General features: G+C 34.1%; 1 protein-coding gene across 1 annotated transcript in view; it reads right to left on the reverse strand.

Annotated features, from left to right (window-relative positions):
* LOC126880735 (uncharacterized) overlaps positions 1–10753 on the reverse strand; it is a 51760-nt gene extending 41007 nt beyond the window's left edge. Inside the window, exon 1 of the mRNA XM_050644782.1 lies at positions 10734–10753. Coding sequence (XP_050500739.1) covers positions 10734–10753 — 20 coding nt within the window. The remainder of the gene's footprint in view (positions 1–10733) is intronic.
* Between the last annotated feature and the right edge of the window lie 3240 nt (positions 10754–13993).

Raw genomic sequence — 13993 nt, forward strand, 5'->3', positions numbered from 1 at the left:
ACCTATATAGGTTTCGGGGCTTTTTCCCCATCATCAGTAGTCCCATATCATCTTCTCTCCGATTCAACCTGACACCTCGATACGTGGCTTCCCAGATTGCAAAGAAAGAAATGTCATGGATATCGTAGCGACATCTGCTAAGAAACAAACTAAGTTCTCAATCCAGTAGCAAAGAAAACGACAATAAATATTGTTATCATACCACTAGATTGACAACAGATGGAAACTCTCTGGTTACTACCTCCGCGGCTTTCAAAAATTATAAGCCATACGGGTGCCGAGACGAACATTAAGATGAGGGAATTTTAAATAATTCACGTCCCATCTGCTCAGCGTGGTAAAGTTCCAACGATATGGTTTCCTAACTACTCCACAAAAGAGTAAATGAATTAAAAATGTATAACCATTTTCAATTTCTTTGCAACCTGAAAATGCAGCAGCACCATATTCTAGTTAAATCGGAGAGTGCAGGAAGAGTCTATACCAGTTCCGGGGCTTTTTTGCCCCATCATCAGTAGTACCATATCCTATTCTCTCCGATTCAACCAAACACATCAATGCTTGCCTTCTCAGATTGCAAAGGACTACTGATGATTGGGCAACAAAACCCAAAACCGGTATAGACTCTTCCTGCACTCTCCGATTTAACTAGAATATGGTGCTGCTGCATTTTCAGGTTGCAAAGAAATTGAAAATGCTTATACATTTTTATCGTTATGGAAAGAAATTCTCTTGGGAAAATAGTGCAATGGTTTCCCTTTGCCTTCTGTACCGCTGTATATGTGCCGTTTCTGTGGCTATCGTTCTCGCCTCATGGTCAGTTTTGTAACAGCCAACTACTGTGGCGAGCTATATAAAAATAACGAGGTATCAGCAGAAAATCAGTGGCCTTCTGACTACGCTAGAGAACCTACTGTCTTACTAGCTGAAGTCAAAGATGCAATTAAGTCACTAAAGAGAAATAAATCCCCAGGCATTGATTCAATACCATGTGAAATACTACAGTTACTAGGTCACAAAGGATTACATATCATCCCTTCCATCTGTGTCGCTGTTTGGAATTCAGGAAAATGGCCATCTGATTGGCGTACCTCAATTTATATCCCACTACACAAAAAAGGAACTACTACTAGATGTGAAAACTACCGCACACTGTCACTAATGACACATGCTAGTAAAATCTTGTTGCATATCATCAAAAACAGATTAAAAACCTATCTACATTACCAAATACCTCAGGAACAAGCGGGGTTTGTAAACGGTAAAGGTACAAGGGAACAACTCCTGAACCTAAGACAGCTAATTGAAAAGTCTAGAGAATTTCAAGTACCTATGATTATATGCTTCGTTAACTACCAAAAGGCATTTGATTGTGTAAGCTGGATAAATCTGTGGTCAATTTTAATAGAAATGGGCGCAACAATGCAACTGGTGACACTTATTAAAAATCTGTACCAGTCTAATATAGCGACAGTACGACTAGATCAGAAGTTCTCAAACCAATTCAAGACCGAGAGAGATGTTAGACAAGGACGCGTGTTGTCACCTGACATTTAACATTTATGGTGAACATGTCATGAGGATGGTTTTAGAAGGATGGGCCGGTGGAATAACAGTAGATGGTAGGAAAATCTCCAATTTAAGATTTGCTGATGACACTACACTTATAGCAGCAAATGAGCAAGAAATTTTGGATCTTCTGCGAAGAGTTGAGTACGAAAGCTATAAAGTTGGTCTGAAAATCAATAAAGCTAAGACAAAAATAATGGTGGTCGACAGATTCGACACTATTCAACTGACTAACATGTTACAGGACTACCAGATAGTAAACACCTTTGTCTATCTTGGGGCTAGTATAACTAACGATGATAACTGCAAAGCAGAAGTTCGAAGACGTATTGGTATGGCAAAAAATGCGATGAGTCGCCTAACTAAAGTTTGGAAAGACAGATCTATCTCTCAAAATATCCAGATGAGACTGGTAAATGCCTTTGTATTCTCAATATTTCTATACGGAGCAGAGACTTGGACTCTTCGCGCATGCGAGCGCCAAAAAATTGATGCTTTTGAGATGTAGTGCTGGAGAAGAATGCTGCGCATACCTTGGACTGCTCATAGGACAAACGTTTCCATTCTAAACCAACTCAATATTAAAAAAAGACTGTCCTCAATATGTCTGCAACGAATTCTGAAATTCTTTGGTCACGTGGTTCGCAGAGGCGACGACAGTTTGGAGAGATTGTTTCTGGAAACGTTCCGGGGAGAAGGTCAAGAGGACGATCACCAACTAGATGGTCTGACCAAGTAAAGCATTCAGCTGGAAACTCATTCTGCGAAGCTCTTAGAGCAGCTGAAGATAGAGACCAATGGAGAAACATTGTTAGGAATATTGGAAGAAATCACGATCCTCAGTAACTGGGAAACGACAAGAGAGAGATACATTTTTAATTCATTTAGTCTTTTGTGGAGTACTTAGGAAATCTTCTCGTTGGAACTTTACCACGCTGAGCAGATGGGACGTGAATTATTTAAAATTACCTCATCTTAATGTTCGTCTTGGCACCCGTATGTCTTATAATTTTTGAAAGCAGCAGAGGTAGTAACCAGAAAATTTCCATCTGTGGTATGAGAACGCTATTTATTGTCGTTTTCTGGGCTACTGGATTGAGAACTTAGTTTGCGACTTTAAAATAACTTTATATAATATATCCACGGGACAATAGCCATTTCCTAATTATTATCACTGACAGTACATATCAATGATATTACACGTCGACGTATTTTTTAATTTTTTTTATTTAACTTGTTTGAAAATGAATGATGACGTTTTGTCAAAGATAAAATGGAACAACTATAGTAAATAAAGCGACTTAACTTTATTTTGTATTGTTACTTTCCTGAGAATCCCACATCACTCCACAATGTCTCATTATCCCGCACACATGTAATAAACTAGTTCGGTGCCACAAAGGGCTAGTAGTATTCTGCCTCCGTACATAAATTGTTTACGCTTGCCTTCGCTGTTATAGCAAGTAATCATAGTGGGCGACTTGCTATTACAATAAACTGTTGATATCAGCACCGGGTATGGCGAATAATTCACCTCGAGAGCACGAGAGGCCACCTAGGGCGCTTATCGTAGGCCCACGACTGTTCCCGGGTGTCAAATTTTACGGATATAGGGACAATGATGGAATTTCCAACGTACAACAATAACGCGGTTCATGCATCGTTGTAAGATAAATGGAGGAATAAAACTAAGTTACGGCGTCGTTAAAATTAAATGCAATTTGGTTGTAACATACCGGATGTGTACAGAGAGTTAAGAAAGTTTTGACGAAGTCAAAAGCTTTTTCAAAATCTATAACTATATTCTAACAATAAAACACTGAAAACGTTTGTTTTCTATACTTCCACAAAATTTATTATAACTATGTGACTACCGCTGTTTCGGCAGAGTGCCTTTCTCAAGTGATTTAGTTTATTATGGGTTTGCCTTCTTAACGTCTTTAACTGAAGAGGTTGAGGAGTGGGGAGCTGTTTGTTTCGAGTTGGTCATTAAGAATTGTATCTGTATTTTTCAATTTATTAATTTCCATAGATTCTAATAAAGATAGCTTAAGGCCTTTATTTTGAATATGCAGAATTTGAAACTCTTCATTAAAAGAATGATTATGATCTATAAGGTGAAGTGAGTATGTAGAAGTTCCTGTTTTTCTATTGTTGAAAGCCCTTTTGTGTTCTGCTATCCGTTTGTCAAAGGTTCTGCCAGTTTGACCGATGTAAGTTTTCGGACAGTCACCACAAGTTAGTTTGTAGACACCACTCTGTAGTTGTTTTCTCTTTCGGCTCTTATTGATCTTAATATATTTGCTTAACTTGTTGTTAGTTCTGAAAGCTGGTGTTATTCCTTTCTTTTTATGTATCTGGCTATTTTTGTTGTTATCTTGCCTGTATATGTGATAGAGCAGAAGGTACTGGGTGCTTTCTGTGGTGGTGGATAGACTAATTTCAGGGCTTTCTTATGGAGTTTGTGGTTTAAAATTTTATTTTCACTACACACATCGGTAATAAATGTGTGGCGCTTATCGTAGGCCCACGACTGTTACCGGGTGTCAAATTTTACGGATATAGGGACAATGATGGAATTTCCAACGTACAACAATAACGCGGTTCATGCATCGTTGTAAGATAAATGGAGGAATAAAACTAAGTTACGGCGTCGTTAAAATTAAATGCAATTTGGTTGTAACATACCGGATGTGTACAGAGAGTTAAGAAAGTTTTGACGAAGTCGAAAGCTTTTTCAAAATCTATAACTATACTCTAACAATAAAACACTGAAAACGTTTGTTTTCTATACTTCCACAAAATTTATTATAACTATGTGACTACAGCGGTTTCGGCAAAGTGCCTTTCTCAAGTGATTTAGTTTACTATGGGTTTGCCTTTTTAAAGTCTTTAACTGAAGAGGTTGAGGAGTGGGGAGCTGTTTGTCTCGAGTTGGTCATTCAGAATTATATCGGTATTTTTCAATTTATTAATTTCCAAAGATTCTAATTAAGATAGCTTAAGGCCTTAATTTTGAATATGCAGAATTTGAAACTCTTCATTAAAAGAATGATTATGATCTAGAAGGTGAAGTGCGTATGTAGAAGTGTCTGTTTTTCTATTGTTGAAAGCCCTTCGTTGTTCTGTTATTTGTTTGTCAAAGGTTCTGTCAGTTTCACCGATGTAAGTTTTCGAACAGTCAGTCACCACAGGTTAGTTTGTAGACACCACTCTGTAGTTGTTTTCTCTTTCCGGCTCTTATTGTTCTTAATATATTTGCTTAAGTTGTTGTTAGTTCTGAAAGCTGGTGTTATTCCTTTTTTTTATGTATCTGGCTATTTTTGTTATTATCTTGTCAGTATGTGTGATAGATCAGAAGGTACTGGGTTCTTTCTGTGGTGGTTGATAGACTAATTTCAGGGCTTTCTTATGGAGTTTTTGGTTTAAAATTTTATTTTTACTTCACACATCGGTAGTAGATTTTACAATTATGCTTTTTTCTACGTTCTTGGTAGTTTCTTTTAACGCTACTTCACATTCTACACCTAAATATTCTAAATTTTTTTGATTATTATGTTGAGGCAAGTTGTGTTTGAAACAAACTAACAAATAAACTAACTACAAACTAACTTGTCGTGACTGTCCGAAAACTTACATCGGTCAAACTGACAGAACCTTTGACAAACGGATAGCAGAACACAAAAAGGCTTTCAACAATAGAAAAACAGACACTTTTACATATGCACTTCACTCTCTAAATCATAATCATTCTATTAATGAAGAGTTTAAAATTCTGCATATTCAAAATAAAGACCTTAAGCTATCTTTATCAGAATCTATGGAAATTAATTAATTGAAAAATACAAATATAATTATGAACGAACAACTCGAGACAAACAGCTCCCCACTCCTCAACCTCTTCAGTTAAAGACTTTAAAAAGGCAAACCCATGGTAAACTAAATCACTTGAGAAAGGCACTCTGCCGAAACAGCTGTAGTCACATAGTTTTAATAAATTTTGTGGAAGTATAGAAAACAAACGTTTTCAGTGTTGTATTGTTAGATAAAATTAACTTCCATCAAGTAACGGTCGAATCCATCAATTATAACTATATTCTTTGTTTCTATGTTAAGTAGGGCAAAGGGATGGATGTAGATTGAACTGGAAGTAGGAACTAGCCAATTGGGATCTAAAAGAGAAAACAGTCATAAGTGTTGTTAACTCGGTTTCAGCTTAGTTCAATTTAAAATTTCTCAAGCGCGCATCTCGGGGGTCAAAAAATTTCCCGTTTTTTCTATGAATTCACTATATTTTCTAGAGGTTACTTTTCCGGGTTTTCACAGGTTATTACTTTAAAAACAAAAACCGGTACCTAAGAAGCATGACAAACTGGAAAAACCGATTATTGCGGAGTAAAAAACCGATTTTAGGTTATAATCGGTAGGTATTTCCCACCCCTATAGGGGAAGGCTATCTAATTTGGACCAGTGTAAAAAACGGTCTATTCCATAATTCGATGGTATATTATTCAACGAGCATGTAATGATGGCTATTACTCACGATGATGAAGTTTTCGACATGAGCCGTAGGCGAGTGTCGTAATTGGGTTGTGAAATTAAAACTGTCGTGTCACTCGGTTTACAAATCGATAATTTTAGAGCTCTCGTGTAATTACTACCGATTATTTCATTCATAGGAGATTTTGACCAATAGAAAGCTACAGAAATACAAATTAAACTGATAACTTTTGATAATTTCCCGTCGTCAAGTATATTACGTCAGATGCCCTTCGTTGCTACGAAAAAATACATTCGGTGACCATAATGACACGTAATGCTTTAAAAATTATTAAAATGATGACTGATGCCTTTCAACCGTCAAATATTTATATTAATAACTGTGTGTTTAATTGTACTAATTTGTACTTAAATAATTTACAATAAAATTTTGGTTTTGAACAGTTTTATTCATGAAATAATCGCAACAAATTGCACTCGATCTCTAAAATTAATATAGAATTTTAGAGCTCTTGTGCAATTACTACTGATAATTTTTGATAATTTCTCGTCGTCAAGTATTTTACGTCAGATGCCTTTCGTTGCTACGAAAATATACATTCGGTGACATTAATGAAAATATAATTAATGTTTTACAACTTGCCACAGAGAACACCAAGAAACAGGTTTAGCAAATATTTAGGTGAAGATGTCAATAAAATATTAGCTAAAATGATTTAAAAAACAGTTTTATTCATGAAAAAAAAAAAGAATGTGTGTGTATTTTGCACGCGCGTAAGTTTTACTTCTATTATATTATGATTTCAACGAAATAAATATACTTTAAACAGTTTATTTGTATTTTATTTAAATATTAAGCAAATTTTAAAACTTATTATTTCCTCAAAAAATTTTTATTAAAACAATACCTACCAAAAATTATAAAAAACGAATATGAATTGTCTGGATTTGAACGCAAGACCTCTCGATCTGTAGTCGAATGCTCTACCAATGACCTACCACCGCTCTGTTTACATCAATTCTCGGACATAATTAAAATCACGGTGACAAATGGATCAAGTGAAGTATAAAAATAAAAATGTTTTAATAATATTTATTATCTTACTCCCGAGCAAGACAAATCCAAAGACACAAAAATTATAATAAATATATTTACTAAAATCACTAATATATTCTGTTGACACCTTATTTGCGCTGATACATACATAAATTGAGAGATTTAGCAACTAACTCTATATTGTCATTGTGCGCAGGCGCGTGGGATAATAAAAATTCTCTCTCAATCGCGGCTAAAGAAGTATAACTTCAATAATCTTACCGAATTATTCTCGAGCTCTTAAAAATTATCGATTTGTTTTGCCCTCGTGACACTTTGGCATAATTTCACTCCCCTTCGGGTCGTGAAATTAAAACTGTCAAAGTGTCACTCGGGATACAAATCGATAATTTTAGAGCTCTCGTGTAATTACTATTGATAATTCGTTGAAATATGATATAATATTCAAAAGCTAAATCAGTAGGCAATAACAATGGTTTTGAACCATCTCGTTGCGTCGTCATTTTCATGAAAAACAATTTTATTTTAATGAAAATTTGGTTTTGACAACCTTGTCATGGAACGTATTGAACAATTCAAGGATCAGCTTGCATCTATGATACATAATTTGGAGGGTTTAGTATCAAACAACGTTAACTACAAAAACATAAAGTGGCAGAAAATGCGAAAAACTGTTTTGAAACGTAATATCAGCCAACAAATTTTTGATTACGGAGGCAAAATACATTACAATAGAAATCTCTAAATTAATATAGTATTATTATGGTTTCTTTGACATATTGTAAAAATTATTACAGGTTATTGATATTCTACAAAGAAAAAAATAAATTTTTTTTTAATAATGACCTGATAACGCTTTTTGATATTACCGATATATATTTTTTGTAACCGTTAAAGTCGCACCTGATAATAATAGTTTTACGACAGGGTTAGTACTGCTGGGTGAAAATGTAAGAATGTAATCTCCCTAAAATGTGGCGAAAATTTTCCTGATGTTTCCCCTTTTTTTCGGGATATCCAGTTTGACTTTAACTTAAATTCGATGATATTTTCAAAATTTTCAGGATATCCAATGCAGCACTAACCCTGTATTATTAAAAATGTTAATAAGTGTATTTAAATAAAAAACTTTACTTTTCTAATAACATACAAATATTAAACTTATGAAAAAATATCTAAATACTTATACCATCTTTAAACACCTTCATCTTCTGAAACATTTTCATTATGATCATCACCCCTTCCTTGAAGGTTCTAGTAAAAGAAGTGATATTGTTCTTTAATTTTTGCTCACAGAGTTCTACTAAACCTTTTAACTTTTTATTATTAATCGTTAACGGTTTGTCATATTTTCTTCTTGGCACAAGTTTGTTAATTGAAAATGTTCGAAGTTGCCTTCTCTGTATTTTAAATTTCGTAAAGTTGTCTGATTTAAAATTATATTTGAAATAACTGGGTGCAGTGTCTTCTTTTCTAATATGTATATTGTAGCCAAATTATGTTCAACCATTTGACAACATTTCCTTCAATGTCAGTTTTTTTATTTTTAATCATTTGAATTTGAAGTTCTTTAAAATCCAAAATGTCTTCTTGATCTATTTCATACTACTTCGTATGTTCATTTCATTAAAGCCATTTTATTCACTGTACATATACCATCCCGATGGATCATAAATTTCCAAGCCTTTACTCGCGTTTTCGATGTGGGCATGGACCATATCACATTTCATTTGTGAATATCCGGGCTCAAAAAATAACTGGTCGATTTTTGAAATATTTAGTGTTTAAACAGCAATCAGGAACATTGCGGAAACAATAATTGAATTTCCATTTTGGCCCGAACAAGTTTCAGACATAAAAGCGAAGTCTTTCCCAGTAACTTCACTTTTCATTGTATTTGTAAGGCAAGAGGCTACCTCAGAAGATCCACGACCCGCTAATGCCTCGTATTCTGTCATACAAAGTTTTGTGCTACGACTGGACATTTTTCTGTTAAAGACTGACAAAATCAAAATATTAAATAATTACGACAAATATATACGTAACCGGCAATAAGAAAATAACATCTATGTTTTCTTTTAACTTTGGCAAAACTAAAAAATGTAATGAGTAACCCGATTATTGTAATCATGTTATCATATAATGAGTAATCAGATGGTAGAATCGAACAATATCGAAAATAAACAAATGTATTTAGCTATCCAGTATCAAAATGACGGTTTTCAAACAAATACGAATTATAATAATAACGCTGTCTACAATTACAGCTTAAAATATTAGTGTCAATAAACGTTAACAGTCGATAACTGTTTTTGATGTATCACGAAATTCACTGTGAAATAACGTTATCACCTCTTAGATGTTTTTGACATGAACAATTTTTTCACAATTGGTAGTTAACGTTTAATGTGTTTTGTAATCTGCTTCAGATAGAGATACAGGTTTTTGTTACTAAATGAAGTCGAAAACGGTGAACTCGATTATAGATATATCTCAATTTCACAAAAAATGTAGATACCGTTGTTTGCCAATAAACCCTTGCCCTTGCAAAATGCCATGAATTGCTCGTTTACACTTAATATTACCAACCAATAAGTAAAGATATTCTTGTTATTCCAAATGATTAAATTTGCATACATTTTTGTGTTACGTATTGTTGTATGTTGTATTTACTCGTAAATAAAATTGATATAGGTCTCCTAACTCTAGGTATTTGTTGTGGCTTTTTTCCAAACGTATAACCGTAGAAAAAATATTGTTCCTAACTCATGCGGAAAGTGTCTTTCCCACACTTGAGTGCTTGCCCGAACTGCGCTATCGCGTCGTTCGGGTTAACGGCAGTCGCATGGGGAAAATAATCACTTTCCGCACTAGTTACGAAAATAACTATTTAAGTACATATCATTTTATGTAAACTATTAACGCTTTGGCCACACGGGCGATTTTTTACGGCGCGATAATTTACTGCGCCCATTGGTTTGACTCCTCATCCACCAATTTTTGATGAAATTTCATCTAAAATTGGTGCAGGAGGTAGTCAAACCAATGGGCGCCGTAAATTATCGCGCCGTAAAAAATCGCCCTTTATCTAAAATTAGTGGAGGAGGAGTCAAACCAATGGGCGCAGTAAATTATCGCGCCGTAAAAAATCGCCCGTGTGGCCAAAGCGTTAAGGTGCAAAAAATTGAAAAAATCGCATTTTTTGCGCTATATATACACCGTTTTTAGGCGTCAACGCCCTTCGGTAGAGATCTATGGAGGAGTATCACCAAGCGGCAAGCCCTTATCTCTTGCCGTACCGCTCCTCCGTAGACCGATCAGACACCAGTTTATTCCAGATCAAGTCGTAGATTCTATATTAAATTTTATACTACGATGTTGGTCTTTTTATTTTTCAAATGACCGGACTGGGGCTCGAAACTCGATCCTATATCTGCTAGATTTGTCGATCAAGTGCGCCTCTGCCCACTGAGATTTCTGACCCACTAAATTTCAATACATTTTTAATAATTAAAAAACGGCACTTGGCAGGAGATAGGTAGGTTTTCTTAATAAATAAAAAGTTGTCAGATACCTGTATTATTCAAAGTCCTCAGAAAAATCTTACTTCCCTAAGATAGTTGTCATAATTACATTAAAACAGCCAACTATCGCTACATTTCCTTCAATGACGAAAATGCAGTATAATATACATAAAATTCTTCAGAATAAGAGCCAACTCGGTACTGAGGACAACCGAGAATGAAAAAGTAATTTCACGGCATTTGCAAGTAAAATAACAGCGAAAAAAGGTCCCAAGGTTTTACCTCCTAATTCGTTAATTTGCCTGCTTAATGAAGTGAAAATTCCAGACAAATTTACATAAGATTCCCTCTTTACTAATTTGTCGAGAAAGGGCATAAAAAATTCTGTGGTTTCTTTTTATCATTTTCAATTGGAAGCGGGGGTAAAGTTTGTTGGGACTCAATTTGAGAAAAAAGTATAGACAAAAAAAGTAGAATTTTTTTATAAAAATTCTGCTCAAGTTTTCAGTATATTTTGTTATCGCTGATATGTCTCGAGATATTGTAAATCTTGCATTATTAAACGAAAGTATGGAAAGTCATAAAAAAATAAAGAAAAGGGCAAAAAAATGGGTAGATCGGAACACAAGCGATACAACTAGAAAAAATGAAGCTATATAGGGATAACCCCGGATTCGAAACTCAATTGGAATACTCATATAACCAATATATCCAATAAGGCCCCCGCAAGGCTGACTGGCGCCCGCGTGCGGGACATTATTTTAGCGCCCTTTAAACCTACTATATAAAACTAATAAATATTTTTTGAGGCCGGAAGTCCCTGAAAACTTCTAGAATGTTTATTTTAATAAGTTACAGGGGTGAAACTAACAGAGACTATTTCACTCATCTTAAAATTTTCACATAATCTGACCAATCACAAACCAAAGACAGCTTGTGTTATCGCGAAAACACAAACTGTCTTTCAATTCTGATTGGTCTATCAGCTTCGTGTTTTCAACGACGTAACCATGGATACCGATCGCAAAGCAAAGTTTGACGTTTGCCAAAAAATTATTGTAGCTGTATACGTCAAAATGAGTCGTTTCTGTGGTACTTCAAACGAAGTTATAAACCAAAACATTGAAGAAAATATACTGAGTAACACAAGAAAATCTAAATCTTATATATGGAGACAATTTATGATGTTCTGTGTGGATCGCAACTACAAATTAGATGCAGAAAATAACAACGAAAGACTAGCATTCATTCTAAAAGACTGAGCCTTCAACATGCGAAAAATTGATGGTAGTGATTACAAGGAGAGTGTTATTAAAACCATATGGAACACTACTGCAAAATTGGTACAAGAAAAATATATCTGTGAGTATCAGAGACATATTGATCCATTCAAAGATATAACCTTCAAGGAAGCGAGAGCGGCTCGTGATAGTAAGAGAAAATTGTTGCAAACTGTACCCGATAAAAGGAAAATGAGTTCTGTCGCTATGACTTCGGATGAATATAAAAATATGTGCTTACAATGGGAGGAAGACACGCCAGAGGGACTCCAAAAGAAGTTTTTTCATATAGCTGCCGTAGAATTAGCTTGGAGAGGTAACGAAGCAAGTTTTTCCATGTTACATTTTTTCAAGGAAGAGACTAACAACAAAGGCTGTTTAACAAACAGAATTGCATATAACCCGATATTCTCCAAAACCCGCCAAGGTGGTGATAAAAACTGTGCAGATAATAAATGGCTTACTCAAAATTTGAAGAATCCTGAAATGTGTCCTGTGAGATTATACCGGAAACTTATATCGAAAAGGGAAACTATTACCAATGATAGACTTTTTCTGACTGTGAATGGCAAGTGGAATAAATATAATAATAGTAATTGGTACAAGAATTGTCCTATTGGTATTAATACAATATCCCAATGGACAAAAATGTCTGCAGAAAAGATAGGATTAGACACTAAAAAAGTGAAAATAACGAATCACTCTAATCGTGCCACTGCAGTTAGTCAGTTCCTACAATCTGGAGTTAGTGAACAACAAGCTATGAAAATTACTGGACATGGAAGTTCGAACTCGACGAAACCGTATTTATATCTTAGTGCCGAACATCATCAGAACATAGTGAATACTTTTAGGAATACTCCAAGTACATCAAGTAATAATAGCAACAATACATTGTATCCACCTAATAACGGTCATACTATTCAAAATTTTTACAATTGCACCGTTTATAATAATTATAGTCGAGAATAATGTATTTTTTTCGTGTACAAATTATTTATTGTTATAGGTAAAAAATAATTATAGCAAATTATTTATAGTTATAATAAATATTTCATGATTATGACTAATTGTGAATTTTTCAAAAAATGGGTAGATTTGGGTTGCCTAGATCAAATGTATTATTATTAAATTCCTTCCTCTCATTCTACTTTTTGAATTTTTGAATTTTTGACCTATCACTTTGTTCATGAAATAGTCTAATAAAACACCACTCGTGATTTAATTTATCTTATAAGTCTGTCTTTTATTTCTAAACTCAACTGAGTTGCTTGAAGAAAACACCACTCGTCCTACGGACTCGTGGTGTTTTCAAGCAACTCAGTTTCGTTTAGAAGTAAATCGACAGACTTATCGCGAAAATTGAATCACTAGTGGTATTACTATTGAAAATTTAGTGTGATTTTTAATTGCGAATACTTAATTCAAAAGAAACTTTTTATTTATTCTAAGTGACTGTCGGCCCTCGGCAATAACGTTATCTTTCATTCTGCGTTTAAATTTTTTAAAAATATTTATTAGTTTTCCCAGGATTCGAAAAAAATAAATATATTTAAAACACATTGAAAATTTTGACAGGCGACATTTTTCGCCATTCCCCTTACATTTTTTGCAACATTAATGAATTATATTAAAATAAAAATATAGATTTAAGTAAATAAACAATAATATTTTGTCATTTCAAAGTTTTCAAACAAATTTTATCGAGGGTGTCTGCATAACTAGGAACCATATGGGAAACTGTTTTATTATTAATTTTACGAGAAAAAGTTATTCTTTATAAAAAGTTATGCATTGTCTAGAACTCAAAATACAACCATCAAATATCAAATTTTATGAATCTTATACAAGGTATGTCAAAACAAAAAATATTAATTTCGCTAAAGGGTAAATTGTTTTTAATGATTACACAAGATTGAAAAGTTATTATGAAGAGTTGTTCAGCACTAAAAACTATGTTTTTGTATGCAATAACATCCTTCTAATTTAAATATTGTGATCTAGAAAGGCACTTTACTCTTGATCGAAACTCATATTTTTTTTCACATATGTATCTCACATAA

The sequence above is a fragment of the Diabrotica virgifera genome, chromosome 2 (assembly GCF_917563875.1).
Source record: "Diabrotica virgifera virgifera chromosome 2, PGI_DIABVI_V3a".
NCBI lineage: Eukaryota > Metazoa > Arthropoda > Insecta > Coleoptera > Chrysomelidae > Diabrotica > Diabrotica virgifera.